Source organism: Doryrhamphus excisus, chromosome 18 (assembly GCF_030265055.1).
Source record: "Doryrhamphus excisus isolate RoL2022-K1 chromosome 18, RoL_Dexc_1.0, whole genome shotgun sequence".
NCBI classification, from domain to species: Eukaryota; Metazoa; Chordata; class Actinopteri; order Syngnathiformes; family Syngnathidae; genus Doryrhamphus; species Doryrhamphus excisus.
Window position 1 is genome coordinate 2,290,960 of NC_080483.1, and position 20,680 is coordinate 2,311,639.

The 20,680-nt window shown below is 31.0% G+C and overlaps 1 protein-coding gene across 3 annotated transcripts in view; it reads right to left on the reverse strand.

Annotated features, from left to right (window-relative positions):
* celsr2 (cadherin, EGF LAG seven-pass G-type receptor 2) overlaps positions 1–20,680 on the reverse strand; it is a 108,074-nt gene that overhangs the window by 7,395 nt on the left and 79,999 nt on the right. For all 3 annotated transcript variants that reach the window (XM_058054187.1, XM_058054185.1, XM_058054186.1), the window contains exons 10-28: positions 20,499–20,678; positions 20,299–20,412; positions 15,853–16,009; positions 15,640–15,781; positions 15,439–15,559; positions 13,719–13,902; positions 13,525–13,626; positions 13,279–13,373; positions 11,063–11,272; positions 10,801–10,984; positions 8,427–8,748; positions 8,187–8,354; positions 5,568–5,691; positions 5,281–5,481; positions 5,035–5,209; positions 4,843–4,955; positions 3,628–3,710; positions 715–841; positions 508–618 (exon numbers count right to left, since the gene is read on the reverse strand). In XM_058054187.1, coding sequence (XP_057910170.1) covers positions 508–618; positions 715–841; positions 3,628–3,710; positions 4,843–4,955; positions 5,035–5,209; positions 5,281–5,481; positions 5,568–5,691; positions 8,187–8,354; positions 8,427–8,748; positions 10,801–10,984; positions 11,063–11,272; positions 13,279–13,373; positions 13,525–13,626; positions 13,719–13,902; positions 15,439–15,559; positions 15,640–15,781; positions 15,853–16,009; positions 20,299–20,412; positions 20,499–20,678 — 2,913 coding nt within the window. The remainder of the gene's footprint in view (positions 1–507; positions 619–714; positions 842–3,627; positions 3,711–4,842; positions 4,956–5,034; positions 5,210–5,280; positions 5,482–5,567; positions 5,692–8,186; positions 8,355–8,426; positions 8,749–10,800; positions 10,985–11,062; positions 11,273–13,278; positions 13,374–13,524; positions 13,627–13,718; positions 13,903–15,438; positions 15,560–15,639; positions 15,782–15,852; positions 16,010–20,298; positions 20,413–20,498; positions 20,679–20,680) is intronic.

The window sequence follows — 20,680 nt, forward strand, 5'->3', positions numbered from 1 at the left end:
TCGCTGATTTGATTGGGGTTTTTTTTTAATTTTTAAGTATACATTTTTACGTTAATTTCAGGGTTGCGGGGGGGGGGTGCTGGAGCCTATCCCAGCTGTCTTTGGGCAAGAGGCGAGGTACACCCTGGACTGGTGGCCAGTCAATCACGGAGAAAACATGCAAACTCCACACAGAGATGGACGAGGGTGGAATTGAACTCGGGTCTCCTAGCTGTGAGGCCTGCGCACTAACCACTCGACCGCCATGCATAAATTAATACAGCAACAACAAATCCAATCAAAGATCTCCTACATAACAGTAGTTGCCGTTTTTAAGGCTCTAATGTAAAAACACCGGTCAAAGATCCTCTATTAGACAGGATCCCTAAAGCCCTACTTCAAAACAGTAAAAACGCTAGTCAAAGATCATCTATTTGACACACTGTGACACACTGTGCAGAGTTCAAGGCTCTACATCAAAATGTTAGTCAAAGATCCTTTATGTGACGGGAGTGATGAGGGACTCACAGAGGATTTGGACTTGATCATGTGATCAGGGTGCTTGTGTCCACAGCAGTACTTCATGGCCTTCCTGGCCTCCTTACTGAAGACGATGCGGAAGAAGAAGATGAAGGGACCCTGGATGATTGACAGAAGCAACCATAATCATAATCAATAATCAATAATCATCATCATCAGTAGAATATAGTGGAGTGGAGTAGCTGTGGGTCTCACCTGCACGCAATTGAATCCAGCAAACAAGTAATGGAAGATGATCACGTCACTGTTGACTGACAGCAGAGCCAGGAAGCAGGTGACTGAAACCAGGAAAAGGACGCCCCCTGCTGTCTTCAGGCCAGACCTGCACAGGATCAGCCACTTTATCTAAGGCAGGGGTGCTCATTAAGTCGATCGCGAGCTACCGGTCAAAAATATCATCCCAGCATCAATGCCGTCACTTGATTGATATACAGGGCAGCCATTCAGATGACAACTGAATGTTGCCCTTCGGGCGACCAATCAAATCAAACAACGTCTCTAAGTGCAGCAGAACCTACGATGTCAGCCTATCATCCATCCCCGTTACTTGATTGACATACAGGACAACCAATCAGATGACAACTGAATTTTGACCTTTAGGTCACCGCTCATGCGTAAACAACGATGCAAAGTGCTAAGCTAGTCGGCGAATTGCGTTAGATTTTAAGCCCTCGCTAAAGTTTATGGTCACTAAAATGAGTGAAGGAGCTGGACCAAGTAAAAAGGCAAAAACTGGACCAAGTAAAAAGGCAAAAACATATCACTTCCATACGGAATGGGAGGTGGACTTTTTTTTTCACAATGTCTTTTTCGAAGTGCGTTTGCCTAGCTAACCTGGCTATCAGCAGCTACTGTCCGGACTATGCATCCCTGGCTGGTTCAATTCAGTCATCAAGTCATCAAAGTAAACTCAGGTAATTACAAAAAATGTTAATAGTTAATTATGTGTGTTTTGCAATATTGGCTCATTTGGTTATGTAAGGTACATCAACATACATTGTACGTACAAATAATCCTCAATACATTTGAAAATAAATACATGTTTTGCATTTTTGTAGTGGGTAGATCATTTTGACTCGGTCATTTTAAAAGTAGCTCGCATGCTGAAAAAGTGTGAGCACCCCTGGTATAAGGTATTTATCCATCTATATTTACTGTATCTTCATCATCACAGTCATTTCTCAAAATATCATATGGGAATATGTTTTTATGTTGTTCAGCTTCACTGTTAAAGGACGTGGGCTGTTTATGATCAACTCATATTTTTTTTGCAGTGTCACACTTAAAAATCCTCCGGACAAAAAACATCCGATTCCCAAAAACTGCTACCAAAATATCATATATTAATATTATTATTATTATAAATATCTCTGTTTACAATATAATCCTCTTTTGATTGTTTCTTACAGCTTTTTCCTGATGATTGAGTCGCCACAGTGCCACATTTATTCATCCGCATACTGATTTTTTTTATTAAAATTAAAATTTTAGTAATATTTACTAAATGTAAAATATGTTATTAATTGTATTTCATGACAATATCAGTACTATAATATAGAATTAAGGAGTTATATATATATATATATATATATATATATATATATATATTTGCATAATATATATATATATATATATATATATATATATATATATATATATATATAAATATGCATCTTTGTCATATAAGTGTATATAACTTATTTTTGAACTTTGAACTTTTTCACTATTTTTGCTGTTGCTAAAAAAATAATAATCCACAAATCATGTTTGTACATTTATTCCCATCATATTAAAAACTTGATTAGTTTTTTGTTTCTTATATTATTACTTTTTGAAATTATTAATATTATAGTATATTCTATTATTATATATATTTATATATTATATATTACTATTATATTAGATTATTACTATGTTATATTCTATTAGTATATATATATTTATTATATTAGATTCTATTATTCTATATATTTATATATTATATATATTATTATATCAGATTATTACTATATTCTATTTTATTATTATATATTTATATATTATATATATTATTATATTAGATTATTATTATATTAGATTCTATTATTATATATATTTATATAATATATATATTATTATTATATTAGATTCTATTATTATATATATTTATATATTATATATATTATTATATCAGATTATTACTATATTCTATTTTATTATTATATATATTTATATATTATATATTATTATATTAGATTATTATTATATTCTATTATTATATATATTTATATATTATATATATTATTATATTAGATTAATATTTTTTCCCATCATAAAATTACAAATTTATTCTCATAAAAATTGCGACTTTTTGTCTTGTTAGAATACAAATTTTCTCTTCGTATTTTGATTTCATTCTTGCAAAATTCCATGTTTTTTTCAATTTCTGCTGTTGTTTTTTTAATTTAATTTCCCAACTATGTGTTGTTGTTTTGTTTCTCATAATATTGAGATACATTTTTTTCTTAATTCTACATTTTTTACTTGATGCTATAAAATTGTTATTTACATTATTCTTGTAAAATTACAACTTTTATATTTTGACTTTATTCTTAAAAAACGACAAATTATGTTTCTATTTTTGCTGTTGTTTTTTTACTGAAATTATGTTTTAAAAATGTACCACAAAAAAAAAAAAAACACATTTGCGTGGACCGCAAATGGCCCCCAGACTGCCCTTTGGACACCCGTGATAATAACATAAAACACAAATGACATTATCCATCAACAATTGCGACGCACGCCTTGCAGAAAACAGTAAAGGTTGTGACATTTGGCTGCATGCTTTGAATAGGCAGAGTGGCGCCATCTGGTGGCCAAATATAACATATTCCATTCTCAAATGTTAACTTGATTATTAGCATTAGCATTAGTTGGTGTTATAATCAAAAATGATATTTTGGGATATGGGATATTTTTGGCCATGAGGAGCTTGTATGTTCGTTCAACATAGCTAAACATCTCCAGGATCTTCTAACCATGGTTCCATTCATAATTAGGTGACCCAGGTCAACGTAAAAACCCCGATCATCTCCAAAACGCTAGCATCCAATGAGAGTTAGCACTCACACGCGAGGCTCCTTCTTGTCCAGGCTGTGGCGTCTCAGTGAGCAGGACGCTTTGGACGACAGGATGTTGAGGAAGATGTTCATCTGCACACACAAACATCTAAAATGGCAAAACTTTTTTTCTTCTTAAAATGCAAATTTTCTCTTCGTATTTTGACTTCATTCTTGTAAAATTACATACGTTTTTTTTTTCAATTTATGCCGTTTCTTTTTTAAATTTAATTTCCCAACTATCGCAACCTTTTATGAGTCGGGAATTCTAACTTTTTCCGTCATCAAAAATTAAAACTTTATTCTCATAAAAATTGCGACTTTTTTTCTTGTTAAAATACAAATTTTCTCTTCGTATTTTGACTTCATTATTTTAAAATTACATACATTTTTTTCAATTTCTGCCATTTTTAAAAAAATTTAATTTCCCAACTATCTCAAACTTTTATGATTCAGGAATTCTAACTTTTTCCGTTATCAAAAATTTAAATTTTATTCTCATAAAAATTGCGACTTTTTTTCTTGTTAAAATACAAATTTTCTCTTCGTATTTTGACTTCATTCTTGTAAAATTACATACGTTTTTTTTTTTCAATTTATGCCGTTTCTTTTTTAAATTTAATTTCCCAACTATCTCAACCTTTTATGATTCGGGAATTCTAACTTTTTCCGTTATCAAAAATTTAAATTTTATTCTCATAAAAATTGCGACTTTTTTTCTTGTTAAAATACAAATTTTCTCTTCGTATTTTGACTTCATTCTTGTAAAATTACATACGTTTTTTTCAATTTCTGCCATTTAAAAAAAAAATTAATTTCCCAACTATCTCAAAGTTTTATGATTCGGGAATTCTAACTTTTTCCGTTATCAAAAATTAAAACTTTATTCTCATAAAAATTGCGACTTTTTTTCTTGCTAATATACAAATTTTCTCTTCGTATTTTGACTTAATTCTTGTAAAATTACATACGTTTTTTTCAATTTCTGCCATTTAAAAAAAATTTAATTTCCCAACTATCTCAAACTTTTATGATTCGGGAATTCTAACTTTTTCCGTTATCAAAAATTTAAATTTTATTCTCATAAAAATTGCGACTTTTTTTCTTGCTAAAATACAAATTTTCTCTTCGTATTTTGACTTAATTCTTGTAAAATTACATAAATTTTTTTGATGCATCACTGCCGGATGCTGGAGAAGAACCAGAAGACTGAGGCGCTCCTCACCGATACCACCATGGCGATGGGTCCGGCGAAGCTCCAAATGAGCGTATCGTACATGGACAGCCAGCAGAAGTCCGGGTTCCCGTAGCCTTCGGGATCCAGTCCCACTGCCAGACCTGCAGACGACAAGGAGGAATTAGAAGCCAGAAGTTATTGTAGATGTCCTCACTTCCATAATGGTGGTAGGCTTTGGACCTGTGATGAAGGCTGGTACCCCCCATCCAATCAGATAGTAGAACCTCATGGGACCGTAGTTGATGTCTCGTACTTCGCTGATCATTCGGTACACGTGCAGGCTCTCCAGGAAAAGCCACGAGAAGGTGCACAGGTAGAAGAAGTGCAACAAAATGGCGATGACCGTGCACAGGAACTGCAGCGGGAAGACAGCGGAGTTTTGACAACAAGAACGAGCTTTCCGAGTCACAGAAACGAGACCGTTACCGCGTTGTCGGCGTGGTTGATTCCGAGTATGAAGACCAGCTCGGAGAAGAAGAGCGCGATGGCTCCGTTGTTCATGATGCTGGTCTTGTTGCTCCGCATGGCTCGCAGGCACAGCAGGAAGACGGCGGTGAGGAAGAGGAAGCCCAGCGTGACACCGACGGTGCTCCAGGTCAGGACTTTAATGGGCAGGATCTCGCCGTTCTGACACAAACCAGATTCTCAGGCACGCATGATTATGCGTTTGGGGCAGGTAGGGAAGTGCCCCATCTGAAAAGAGCACGTCTTACCTCTCTTCTGGAGACGTCCATGAGCACGGCGAAGCTGGTCATGTGATAGCACTGACAGCTGATGTGAGAGCTGTTCCGAAAAACCACCTCACAGCCCTTCGCCGACCAGCCGCCCTTTCCAGCGCTGATATGTAAAAAACGAAAAAAGCCAATAAGAGGCGGGACTTAGCCCCATGGTAGGTTCTTACATTATTATTATATTATATTATATATATATATTATTATATTAGATTGTTATTATTATATTATATTATTATATTATATTATTATTATTATTTTTTCCCATTATAAAATGACAAATTTAATCTCATAAAAATTGCAACTATTTTTTCTTGTTAAAATACAAATTTTCTCTTCGTAGTTTGACTTAATTCTTGTAAAATTACGTACGTTTTTTTCGATTTATGCCGTTTCTTTTTTAAATTTAATTTCCCAACTATCTCAGCCTTTTATGAGTCGGGAATTCTAACTTTTTCCGTCATCAAAAATTAAAACTTTATTCTCATAAAAATTGCGACTTTTTTTCTTGTTAAAATACAAATTTTCTCTTCGTATTTTGACTTCATTCTTGTAAAATTACATACGTTTTTTTCAATTTATGCCGTTTCTTTTTTAAATTTAATTTCCCAACTATCTCAACCTTTTATGATTCGGGAATTCTAACTTTTTCCGTTGTCAAAAATTTAAATTTTATTCTCATAAAAATCGCGACTTTTTTTTTTGTTAAAATACAAATTTTCTCTTCGTATTTTGACTTCATTCTTGTAAAATTACATACGTTTTTTTCAATTTCTGCCATTTTAAAAACAAATTTATTTCCCAACTATCTCAAACTTTTATGATTCGGGAATTCTAACTTTTTCCGTCATCAAAAATTAAAACTTTATTCTCATAAAAATTGCGACTTTTTTTCTTGTTAAAATACAAATTTTCTCTTCGTATTTTGACTTCATTCTTGTAAAATTATATAAGTTTTTTCAATTTATGCCGTTTCTTTTTTAAATTTAATTTCCCAACTATCTGAACCTTTTATGACTCGGGAATTCTAACTTTTTCCGTCATCAAAAATTAAAACTTTATTTGTTGTTTTGTTTGTTTCTCATAATATTGAGATCCATTTTTTTTCTTCAACCTCATTTCAACTTGATGCTACAAAAATTGTTATTTAAATTATTCTCGTAAAATTACAACTTTTATATTTTGACTTTATTCTTAAAAAACGACAAATGATTTTTCTATTTTTGCTGTTGTTTTCTACTGAAATTATGTTTTAAAAATGTGCCACAAAACAAAAAAAAACAAACCCACAACCGTGGACCGCAAATGGCCCCAAGACTGCCCTTTGGACACCCCTGATAATAACATAAAACACAAATGACATGATCCATCCAACTTTATTCTCATAAAAATTGCGACTTTTTTTCTTGTTAAAATACAAATTTTCTCTTTGTATTTTGACTTCATTCTTGTAAAATTACATATGTTTTTTTTAATTTTTGCCGTTTCTTTTTTAAATTTAATTTCCCAACTATCTCAGCCTTTTATGACTCGGGAATTCTAACTTTTTCCGTCATCAAAAATGAAAACTTTATTCTCATAAAAATTGCGACTTTTTTTCTTGTTAAAATACAAATTTTGTCTTCGTATTTTGACTTAATTCTTGTAAAATTACATACGTCTTTTTCAATTTATGCCGTTTCTTTTTTTAATTTTATTTCCCAACTATCTCAACCTTTTATGATTTGGGAATTCTAACTTTTTCCGTCATCAAAAATGAAAACTTTATTCTCATAAAAATTGCGACTTTTTTTCTTGTTAAAATACAAATTTTCTCTTCGTATTTTGACTTCATTCTTGTAAAATTACATACGTTTTTTTCAATTTCTGCCATTTAAAAAAAAAATTAATTTCCCAACTATCTCAAACTTTTATGATTCGGGAATTCTAACTTTTTCCGTCATCAAAAATTAAAACTTTATTCTCATAAAAATTGCGACTTTTTTTCTTGTTAAAATACAAATTTTCTCTTCGTATTTTGACTTCATTCTTGTAAAATTACATACGTTTTTTTCAATTTCTGCCGTTTCTTTTTTAAATTTAATTTCCCAACTATCTCAACCTTTTATGACTCGGGAATTCTAACTTTTTCCGTCATCAAAAATTAAAACTTCATTCTCATAAAAATTGCGACTTTTTTTCTTGTTAAAATACAAATTTTCTCTTCGTATTTTGACTTAATTCTTGTAAAATTACATACGTTTTTTTAAATTTCTGCCATTTTTAAAAAAAATTTTTTTCCCAACTATCTCAAACTTTTATGATTCGGGAATTCTAACTTTTTCCGTCATCAAAAATTAAAACTTTATTCTCATAAAAATCGCGACTTTTTTTTTTGTTAAAATACAAATTTTATCTTCGTATTTTGACTTCATTCTTGTAAAATTGCATACGTTTTTTTCAATTTCTGCCATTTAAAAAAAAATTTAATTTCCCAACTATCTCAAACTTTTATGATTCGGGAATTTTTTTTCTTCAACGCCATTTCATCTTGATGCTCCAAAATAGTTATTTCCATTATTTCGCCCCATGGTAGGTTCTTACGCGTGTGCGCTCGCTTACAGTATAGTGTGGTTCCAGAAGACGCAGATCGGTTTGGAGCGTTCCTCGGTGGCGAGCAGGCGGAAGTGCACGGTGATGGGTTTGTCCAGAGCGTGCCGCAGCAATTCGTCGTTATCGTGCACGGTGACGCTCACCACGGGCGTGTTGATAACGGGGCGCTTCGGAACGCTGACAAACAAAACACAATCCGGGATAGACACCAACTTTCCGAGATGATACCACGCCTTGCGTATTTCTTACCGGAGACTCCGCTTGTCGGCATCGTAGCTCTCGGGTAGGAGTGAAGCCAGACTGTTGAAAATGATGACGCTGGCGACGGCGTCCTCTTGGGCGTCATCGGGATGGCGTCTTTTGCGGTTGGCGGAGGAGCGGTTCCTAAGAGACGCATCCGGGAATACATCCAGGTGTCGGTGTCCTTTTGTGTCCACGGGCGCTTGGAAAACAGAGTCAGGAAGTGTAACGGTGGTCTCCTGGTCCACAGGACGAGGGCCCCTCAGGGACTGGTAGCGTGGGAGCTTGACCCCGGCGAAATTCTGCTTTTTCAGCCGATCCACGGAGACGACTGCATGAGACAAATTTACTTTGTAAAAATGTTGTGGCACACCACGAACCAAAAATGTTACAAAATGTCACCATGACCGGATCGTAGGAACAAGCTAGGTCAGGGGTGGGCAAACTACGGCCCGGGGGCCACATCCGGCCCGCCAAGTGTTTGAATATGGCCCGCCTGTTTTTTTCCAAATATTTCATTTGAACTCAACATAAAACTAAATAATAATAATAATAATAATAATAATAATAATAATGTCAATAATGATAATAATGATAATAATACTACTATTATATTAATACTGTTGTTAATAATATTAATATAATAATGGTAGTAATATTACAAAATACTCCTGGAAAAAGGAGCACAAGCACAATAATAGTAATACAAATAATGATAATAATACTACTATTGTTGTTAATAATATTAATATAATAATGTATTTATAATACATAAATACATAAATAAATAAATAAAAGCAAAAAAAAAAAAACAAGATTCAAAAATTAGAAATAAAAACAAAAATAAATGTAGAAATAAATACAAAAATAAATCTATAAATAGAATTCCATATCAATAAATAAATAAAAGCACTCTGCTCTCATATGTATTTATTTCATGCTGCAGACAATGTCAGCTTGAAATGCAGAAGGAAAAACTATTCAAATGAGGGGGCGGTCCTAAGTGTGTCTTGGGTTGAACTGTTCGCCTATTGGTTGATCAACATGTGAGTGCGAAAAAGCTCCGTCGGGGAGGAGAGAGATCAGGCTCCAATAAGGCTTCCACCCGGAAAAGCAGGTAATCCGGGGAAGCATTATCCGAAATATCTGCTAGCAAACGGAGATCCCTGGAGATTGCAGCCATATTTACCGCCATTGAGAGTGGTGTGGTGACTTCCTCTTGCTGTGGCCGTTTGCAGGCATACCTAGTCGATTTTCACACTCACATGTCGATCAACCAATAGGCGAACAGTTCAACCCAAGACACACTTAGGACCGCCCCCTCATTTGAATAGTTTTTCCTTCTGCATTTCAAGCTGACATTGTCTGCTGCATGAAATAAATACATATGAGAGCAGAATGCTTTTATTTATTTATTGATATGTAATTCTATTTATATCTTTATTTTTGTATTTATTTCTACATTTATTTTTGTATTTATTTTTTATTTTTGAATCTTGATTTTTATTTTTGTATTTATTTTTGCTTTTATTTATTTATGTATATATTTTTTATTTTTGTTTTTATTTCCATTTATATTAATTTTTTTGTATTTAATTTTTTGATATTTTTTGTCATTTTTGTTTTTATTTCCACTTTTATTTATTTATTTATTATTTTGGCAGTTTTGGTCCTCCATAATAGTCGCCCCTTGCTACATCACTCCCACACTCTATTGCGTTTTTGTCAAAAATTATTTCTACATTTATTTTTGTATTTATTTTAAATTTTTTAATCTTGTTTTTTATTTTTGTATTTATTTTTAATTTTTGAATCTTTTTTATTTTTGCTTTTATTTATTTATGTATATATATTTTTTTATTTTTGTTTTTATTTCCATTTATATTTATTTTTGTGTATTTAATTTTTTGATTTTTTTTCATTTTTGTTTTTATTTTCACTTTTATTTATTTATTTATTTATTATTTTGGCAGTTTTTGGTCCTCCATACTAATGCACATGAAAGCTGCTTGCTAACCGCCAATAAACAACAGAAGAAGAAAAACACCAGGAAGAAGATCGCAGTCTGACAACTTTCCGTTTGAGCGGGTACAAGATACCTCAATCGGATTGGTTAAAGGAATATTCCATCCCTGTTCAATTCCTTCCGTTTGAGCAAATAAACCAAATACAATTGGAATATTTGGGTTCATATATTCATGGCTATTGATATAATATTTACAAATGATGATTAATAAATGTTAATTATAAAAAGTGATATTGGATAATTCCTCACGGTTTCTCGAGGTACACTAGTGTGCCCGCGGAACAGTGCTTGAAAATCACTGGTCTCGTGGTGTAAAAATAAGACATGATCGAGTTCTTATATACATAAAAGGCTGACCAATATGCGGCGTGACGATGGTGAAGGGGCTGAGGTAGGTCTTCCTCATGTTCCGAGCCAGAGCGCTTGCGTAGTCCTCGTAGTGGCGCAGCAGGGCGGCCGTACCGCTTTCCGTGTTCTGGATCAATTCCCAGTGCGCAACGGTGTCCGGGGACAGAATGGCGCTGCCGACACGGACCAGGTTCTGAAGAACAGAATCGAACAAGGAGGAGCTCAGATATCCTTCATCATGGAGCCGGTCTGAGTGGGTGCGTGAGTCCACCTCGGTGAAGTACACGTCCTGCGTGGCCGTGAGGTTGAATCCCTGCTGCTCGCTCTCGTGCTGCAGAATCCTCCGTGTGAGTGCGTAGGCTACTTTCACATCGCTGCCGTAGTACTTCTCCGTGTGCAAGGTGGCGTTGGCCAACATGGCGGCTGTCTGCTGGACGCGTCCGGAGTCCAGCAGTGATGCATTATTGGAAAACCGTTCAGACTGTAGAAGAAAAAAACGCACAAAAAAAAACATTTCCTACACACTTAAGTACATCACATGTTGACACTTCAATTCAGCATGTCTGAAAAGGAGTAGCAAGAAGCAGAGTTGATTATATGTAATAATCCGACCCCTTCTTAGCAATAATTGATAGATTAGACCAGGGGTCTCAAACATGCGGCCCAATTGTGGCCCGCAGGACACTAGTTTGAGGCCCCCCGCCTTGATATGAAAGTTTAACTGTTCACTGTTAATGGTTACCCTCCCTATAAGTGTGGAAGTGGTAAGTTTTTGGCTATTTAAGTTGAAAGGAAATAACTTGGAGGCTACCGTTTAGGTCGCTAGGTCTCTAGTTTGCGAGTTAACATGTGTCTCAAGACCAGGGGTCTCAAACAAACACACGGCTCGCGGGCCAGATGTGGCCCGCAGGACACTAGTTTGAGGCCCCCGCCTCGATATGAAAGTTTAATGTTAGTGCGGCCCGCGCAAGTTTGATATGGATGCTGTATGGTATCATGTACCCAGAAAAAATTATTACGTTTGATTCATGTTCATGTTAAAGGTTAAATAACTGTTAATAGTTATCCTCCCTATCCGTGTGGAAGTGGTAAGTTTTTGGCTATTTAAGTTGAAAGGAAATAACTTGAAGGCTGCCGTTTAGGTCGCTAGCTCTCTAGTTTGTGAGTTAGCATGTGTCTCAAGACCAGGGGTCTCAAACACGCGGCCCGCAGGCCAAATGTGGTCCGCAAGACACTAGTTTGAGGCCCCCCGCCTTGATATGAAAGTTTAATGTTAGTGCGGCCCGCGCAAGTTTGATATGGATGCTGTATGGTATCATGTACCCAGAAAAAATTATTACGTTTGATTCATGTTCATGTTAAAGGTTAAATAACTGTTAATAGTTATCCTCCCTATCCGTGTGGAAGTGGTAAGTTTTTGGCTATTTAAGTTGAAAGGAAATAACTTGAAGGGTATAAAAAGAGTAAAAAAAAAGGTATTAAAAAGAGTATAAATGTGACTATAGTCGTGTTTTGTCATGTCTACAGGGCTCTAATAATGCTTTGTTCATTTTAATCTGAAAAAAATCAAAAATCATCAACTTAAATAGCCCAAAACTTACCACTTCCACACGGATAGGGAGGATAACTATTAACAGTTATTTAACCTTTAACATGAACATGAATCAAACGTAATCATTTTTTCTGGGTACATGATACCATACAGCATCCATATCAAACTTGCGCGGGCCGAACGAACATTAAACTTTCATATTGAGGTGGGGGCCTCAAACAGTGTGTCCTGCGGGCCGTGTGTTTGAGACCCCTGGTCTTGAGACACATGCTAACTCGCAAACTAGAGAGCTAGCGACCTAAACGGTAGCCTTCAAATTTTTTTCCTTTCAACTTAAATAGCCAAAAACTTACCACTTCCACACGGATAGGGAGGTTAACTATTAACAGTTATTTAACCTTTAACATGAACATGAATCAAACGTAATAATTTTTTCTGGGTACATGATACCATACAGCATCCATATCAAACTTGCGCGGGCCGCATTAAACTTTCATATCAAGGCGGGGGCCTCAAACTAGTGTCCTGCGGGCCACATTTGGCCCGCGGGCCGCGTGTTTGAGACCCCTGGTCTTGAGACACATGCTAACTCGCAAACTACAGAGCTAGCGACCTAAACGGTAGCCTTCAAGTTATTTCCTTTCAACTTAAATAGCCAAAAACTTACCACTTCCACACGGATAGGGAGGATAACTATTAACAGTTATTTAACCTTTAACATTAACATGAATCAAACGTAATAATTTTTTCTGGGTACATGATACCATACAGCATCCATATAAAAACTTTCATATCAAGGCAGGGGCCTCAAACTGGTGTCCTGCGGGCCACTTTCGGCCCGCGGGCCGCATGTTTGAGACCCCTGAGCTAGATATTAGCCTCGTGTGGCTAACAAAGTAACAAATGGGGTGCAAGGACAGAGAGGAAGTACCCACCAGTTCTCTTAGCTGGCTGAAGGTGACCGAGGTACAGTTGAAGAGATTAGGAGGCAGCCATCCCTTGTGCTCATCACAGTGGCGAATGGCAGTACCTGCAAGGAGGAGGAGGAGGAGAACGAGGAGGAGGAGAATGAGGAGTATTTGCATCACATGAGCTGAGAAATCCACTGCAGCTCCCAAAAAGCCTGGAGGCAACATCCATGCATTGTAATTATTTTATGCTAATCCCAAACTCCTCCTTACCCAGAGTCCCCTTGGGGCAAGGCACCGCTGCGGGGAGACCAAACTTAGTCCTGGGCCACCAGATTCCCGCCTCAATGGCCTGGGGGCAGCTGTCATAGATGACTGTCAGGAGCCGAATAAAAATGGAGGAATATTAATAATATTTACTACGGGATGCGAGCCGTGACACGGAAGCGGCGTGTTCGTGTTCTGACCTTCGCAGCCGTGAGCGGAGACCTCGGCAAAGGGGTTGTCACAGCGGTCGCACTGGCGCCCGATCACGCCCGCCTTACATTGACACTGGCCGCTGTCACGGTCACACGTTCTGGAGAAGGAGCCCACCGGGTAGCAGTCGCACAGCAGACACGTGTCGCTGTCTTCACGACGGTAGTGGTTGTCCTGCAAGGTGCCCGTTAACCGTTCTTGTTAGAACAGAAAGTTATTTCCTTTCAACTTAAATAGCCAAAAACTTACCACTTCCACACGGATAGGGAGGATAACTATTAACAGTTATTTAACCTTTAACATGAACATGAATCAAACGTAATAAAATCAAGAATAAAGAAAATCTATCGATCAGTAATAAATAATTATAATTTAATAATAATAATAATCATTAATAATTACATTTTTTACATTTTAATTCCCACCACAAACATATATATATATATATATATATATATATATATATATATATATATATATATGTTTAATATATATGTTTAATATATATATTAATATATATAATATATATAAACATATATATATATATGTTTAAATTGTTTAAATTTAAAAAATTAAATAAATTATGAATTTAAAAAAATTAAAATATATATATATATTATAATATATTTATATTTTTATATTACAAATATGTTTTTGTATAAGTTATAGAATTTTTTACATTATATATATATTATAAATATATTTTTATATAATTTATATAATTTTTTCAATAATAGTTAATCTTTTATTTTTTTATTTTAATATAATTTTATTATATAATATATATCATATATTATAAATATATATATATATATAATATAAATATAAATATTATATATTATAAATATATATATATATATATATATATATATATATATATATATATATATATATATTATATATTATAAATATTATATAATAATAAAATTATATTAAAATAAAAGAAAATAAAAGAATTATATTATATAATTTTATTATTATATAATATATATCATATATTATAAATATATATATTATAAATATAAATATTATATATTATAAATATATATATAAATATATATTATAAATATTATATAATAATAAAATATTATTAAAATAAAAGAAAATAAAAGAATAACTATTATTGAAAAAATTATATAAATATTTATATAACATTATAATTACATAAAAAAATATATATATATATGTATATATTTATAATATATATAATGTAAAAAATTCTATAAATTATACAAAAATATATTTGTAATATAAATATATAAATATATATATATATATATATATATATATATATATATATATATATATATATATATATATATATATATATATATATATATATATATATATATATATATATATATATATTTTTAAATATATAATTTATTTAATTTTTTTAATCTTTAGGAATTGTAAATTTGAGCTTTCCCTTACACCCAAAGAAACACTTGCTGGGAGCCGTTGCTAGCAACATAAACACACACGCAGAGTGTGTATCTGGCCTACAGCCATGCCCATATAAGGAAGCCTGCCCATATGTGACATCACAAGCCTCCAGTTTTTACAACGCCCTCTGAAACCCAGCATTCAGAACCATCCCAAACTTCTTTCAGGGCTCACTTCCAAATGCGTAAACCTCATTATAAATAATAATAAAAACAATAATAAAAATAGAATATATATTAATATTAATAGCAGTGACAACATTACCTTACAGCGACACTCTCCACTGGTCTTGTTGCAGTCGGAGTCAAACCCGCGTTCTGTGGGACAGTTGCAGGGTCCGCACGTCTTGTGACCCCACCAACCTCGGGGACAAGGCAGGTCGGTCCTGCAGGGACACATATTTGCTTTATAAAGCATGTCGGCCATGATGATAGAACGCCAATGTGCCGTTTTTTTTTTTTTTACTTTTTCTCGCAGTAACGACCAAAGTAGTTGTGTGGACATTCACACGTGTAACCGCGGGAAGAACCGCTCTTCCTGACGCATGTCGACTCGTGCTCGCAGAGGTTAAGGGTGCAGGCGTCTGTGCAGTTGGTGCCGTAGTAACCTGTGGAGGGCGCCATGATCAATAAAATGTGGCTTTTTTTTTTTAAAGCGCTGCAAGGATGCGACGCTGACCTGAGTGGCACGTGCAGGAGTAGGTGTCCCAGTCGTCGCTGCAGTAACTGTTGGGGGGACAAGGGGCGGAGCTACACGGGTCGGGCAAGTTGCAGCCGACCTCCACGTTCACCTTCCTGGCCTGGGAGAGACTCAGAGCTCCTCCGACACGGAGACCCTGCACACAGAAAAAGTCATGGAGGCACGAAGGATGAAGGTAGCACAAGGAAGCTAACAAATTAGCACGAATTTAAACGTCAAAGCCATGTTGTTACTTGATGACCATCATTAAAGAAAAGTAATCAGATGAACGAAAACATTAAGATTTATTTAGAAAAAAAAATATTAAATTATTAAATTATTAAATTATTAAATTATTAAATTATCAAATTATTATTATACTTATTAAAAATAATTAAAAAATATTTCAATGATATTCCTTTAGATAAACACAGTAATTAATTTAATTAAAATATCCCAAAACAAAATTAATCAGTCGAATATATTTTAAAAATAATTTTAATTGTATTTATATATATAATTAATATAAATTAATTTAAATTTGTTATATTTAATTTTAAAATTCCCAAAACAACATAAACCAGTATATATTTTATATTACACACATACATTTTTAATTAAAATAGCCCAAAAACAAAATAAATCAGGATAATGTGTGTAATATAAAATATATACTGGTTTATGTTGTTTTTGGAATTTTAAAATTAAATATAAAAAATTAAAATTAATTAAAATTATAACATTTTATAAAAAATTATTTTAAAATATATTCAACTAATTAATTATATATATATTTTTTTAAATACATTTTTATTAAAATAGCCCAAAAACTAAATAAATCAGGATAATATATTTTTTAATTCATTTAATTAAAATATTCAAAAACAATATAAATAATTGGAATACTTTTTTTAAAAAGATAATAATACATTTTTAAATTAATGTTGAATAAAACATTAAATATTGAAAAAACAAAATAAATCATTGTAATACTTAAAATAAAACATATTTAAATGAATGTTATTAAAATATATAAAAAATAAATCAGTAGAACACATTTTAACGTAATTTTATTAAAATATTCAAAAAAACTTATTAAACTTATTTATTTAAATTTTAAAATATATTTAATTAAATTTAATTAAAATGTAATACAAATTTTATTTAATAAAAATATTTCAAAACAAAATAAATCAGTAGAATAACTTTTTATGTTAATTAAATTAAAATATAAAAAAACTAAATAATCATTATAATACATTGAAATGATATAAATAAACAATAAATGCCATGAAACAAATAAATAAATCATTACATCTTGAAAATTGTTAAAATTCCATCAAGTAAATATGCCAATAAATGAGTTGAAAAGTCATTAAATCATTAAAATGGTCAATAAATAATATAAAATATTATCAAATTAAATAACAATAAACCAATCATTAAAATAATAATCATTAAATCCTACAAAATCCATCACACAAAGAAATATATACACTAAATTAGTCATGACTAATTGTTTCCTATTTAATATTATATTTAACAATTCAATTAACTAAGAATAAATTATTACACATTATAATAAATTCTTTACATTTCGTCATTTAGCCGTATTGTTATTTAATTCACATAAATAATAATTTCTAATCTCCTATACATATAAAGTGGTCCCATAAAGGGGGGTTTTATTCATACTTGTATGCAGCCTAAAGAAAAGTAATCAGATGAATGAAAACATTAAGATTTATTTAGAAAAAAAAATTATTATTATTATTAAATTATTAAATTATTATTATTATTATTATACTTATTAAAAATAATTAAAAAATATTTCAATGATATTCCTTTAGATAAAGACAGTAATTAATTTAATTAAAATATCCCAAAACAAAATTAATCAGTCGAATATATTTTTAAAATAATTTTAATTGTATTTTTATATTAATATAAATCAATTTAAATGTGTTATATTTAATTTTAAAATTCCCAAAACAACATAAACCAGTATATATTTTATATTACACACATACATTTTTATTAAAATAGCCCCCCCCAAAAAATAAATCAGGATAATGTGTGTGTGTAATATAAAATAATACTGGTTTATGTTGTTTTTGGAATTTTAAAATTAAATATAAAAAATTAAAATTATAACATTTTATAACAATTTATTTTAAAATATATTCGACTGATTAATTATATATATATTTTTAAAATACATTGTTATTAAAATAGCCAAAAAACTAAATAAATCAGGATAATATATTTTTTAATTAATTTAATTAAAATATTCAAAAAACAATATAAATCATTGGAATACTTTTTTCTAAAAGATAATAATACATTTTTAAATTAATGTTGAATAAAACATAAAATATTGACAAAACAAAATAAATCATTGTAATACTTAAAACAATACATATTTAAATGAATGTTATTAAAATATATAAAAAATAAATCAGTAGAACACATTTTAACGTAATTTTATTAAAATATTCAAAAAAACTTATTTAACTTATTAAACTTATTTATTTAAGTTTTAAAATATATTTAATTAAATTTAATTAAAATGTAATACAAATTTTATTTAATAAAAAATATTCCAAAACAAAATAAATCAGTAGAATAACTTTTTATGTTAATTAAATTAAAATATAAAAAAACTAAATAATCATTATAATACATTTAAATGATAAAATAAACAATAAATGCCATGAAACAAATAAATAAATCATTACATTTTCAAAATTGTTAAAATTCCATCAAGTAAATATGCCATTAAATGAGTAGAAAATTAAATCATTAAAATAGTCAATAAATAATACAAAATATTATCAAATTAAATAACAATAAACAATAAATCAATCATTAAAATAATAATCATTAAATCCTAAAAAATCCATCACACAAAGAAATATATACACTAAATTAGTCATGACTAATTGTTTCCTATTTAATATTATATTTAACAATTTAATTAACTAAGAATAAATTATTACACATTATAATAAATTCTTTACATTTCGTCATTTAGCCGTATTGTTATTTAATTCACACAAATAATAATTTGTAATCTCCTATACATATAAAGTGGTCCCATAAAGGGGGGTTGCATTCATACTTGTATGCAGCCTAAAGAAAAGTAATCAGATGAATGAAAACATTAAGATTTATTTAGAAAAAAAAATTATTATTATTATTAAATTATTATTATTATTATACTTATTACAAATAATTAAAAAATATTTCAATGATATTCCTTTAGATAAAGACAGTAATTAATTTAATTAAAATATCCAAAAACAAAATTAATCAGTCGAATATATTTTAAGAATAATTTTAATTGTATTTATATATTAATATAAATAAATTTAAATTTGTTATATTTAATTTTAAAATTCCCAAAACAACATAAACCAGTATATATTTTATATTACACACATACATTTTTATTAAAATAGCCCAAAAACAAAATAAATCAGGATAATGTGTGTGTGTAATATAAAATATATACTGGTTTATGATGTTTTGGAATTTTAAAATTAAATATAAAAATTTAAATGAATTAAAATTATAACATTTTATTAAAATTTATTTTTAAATATATTTGACTGATTAATTATATATATACATATATTTTTTAATAATTTTTTTTATTAAAATAGCCCCAAAACAAAATAAATGAGGATAATATTTTTTAATTAATTTAATTTAAATATTCAAAAAACAATATAAATCATTGGAATACTTTTTTAAAAAGATAATAATACATTTTTAAATTAATGTTGAATAAAACATAAAATATTGAAAAAACAAAATAAATCATAGTAGTACTTAAAATGATACATATTTAAATTGCCATTTAAATGTTATTAAAATATATAAAAAATAAATCAGTAGACCACATTTTAACATAATTTTATTAAAATATTCAAAAAAACTAAAAAAATATATTTAATTAAATTTAATTAAAATTGAATAAAACTATTCCAAAACAAAATAAATCAAAAGAATAACTTTTTATGTTAATTAAATTAAAATATAAAAAAACTAAATAATCATTATAATACATTGAAATGATAAAATAAACAATGAGCCAATAAATGAGTAGAAAAGTCATCAAATCATTAAAATGGTCAATAAATAATACAAAATATTATCAAATTAAATAACAATAAACAATAAATCAATCATTAAAATAATAATCATTAAATCCTAAAAAATCCATCACACAAAGAAATATATACACTAAATTAGTCATGACTAATTGTTTCCTATTTAATATTATATTTAACAATTTAATTAACTAAGAATAAATTATTACACATTATAATAAATTCTTTACATTTCGTCATTTAGCCGTATTGTTATTTAATTGACATAAATAATAATTTCTAATCTCCTATACATATAAAGTGGTCCCATGAAGGGGGGTTGCATTCATACTTGTATGCAGCCTTGGAACCCGTTCTGAATGGTCCCATCGGGCGCCTCCAAGCCTCCAACGCTGACAGCCTTCAGCATGGACTCCTGCAGCTCTCCGTCGACCTGCATGCTGGCCTAAAAAAAACACACACAGGATCCTGGAAGTGGAGCGCTGCAGAGCAGGAAGATGGCCGTGAAGAAATATTTGCATGATCTCTCACCAGGTAGAGTCCGTGGTCTACCGACAGAACGGCTTTATGCTGGCCCGCCGGCCCGCTCAGACTGCTGATGTCCAGCTGCAGATGATGCCAGTCGCCGTCGTTCACCAGCACCTCCTCCACACGGGAGAGAGTGGAATCCTCCCCGCGGTGAAGGCCCATCAACACGCTCCCGCCGCGCAGCT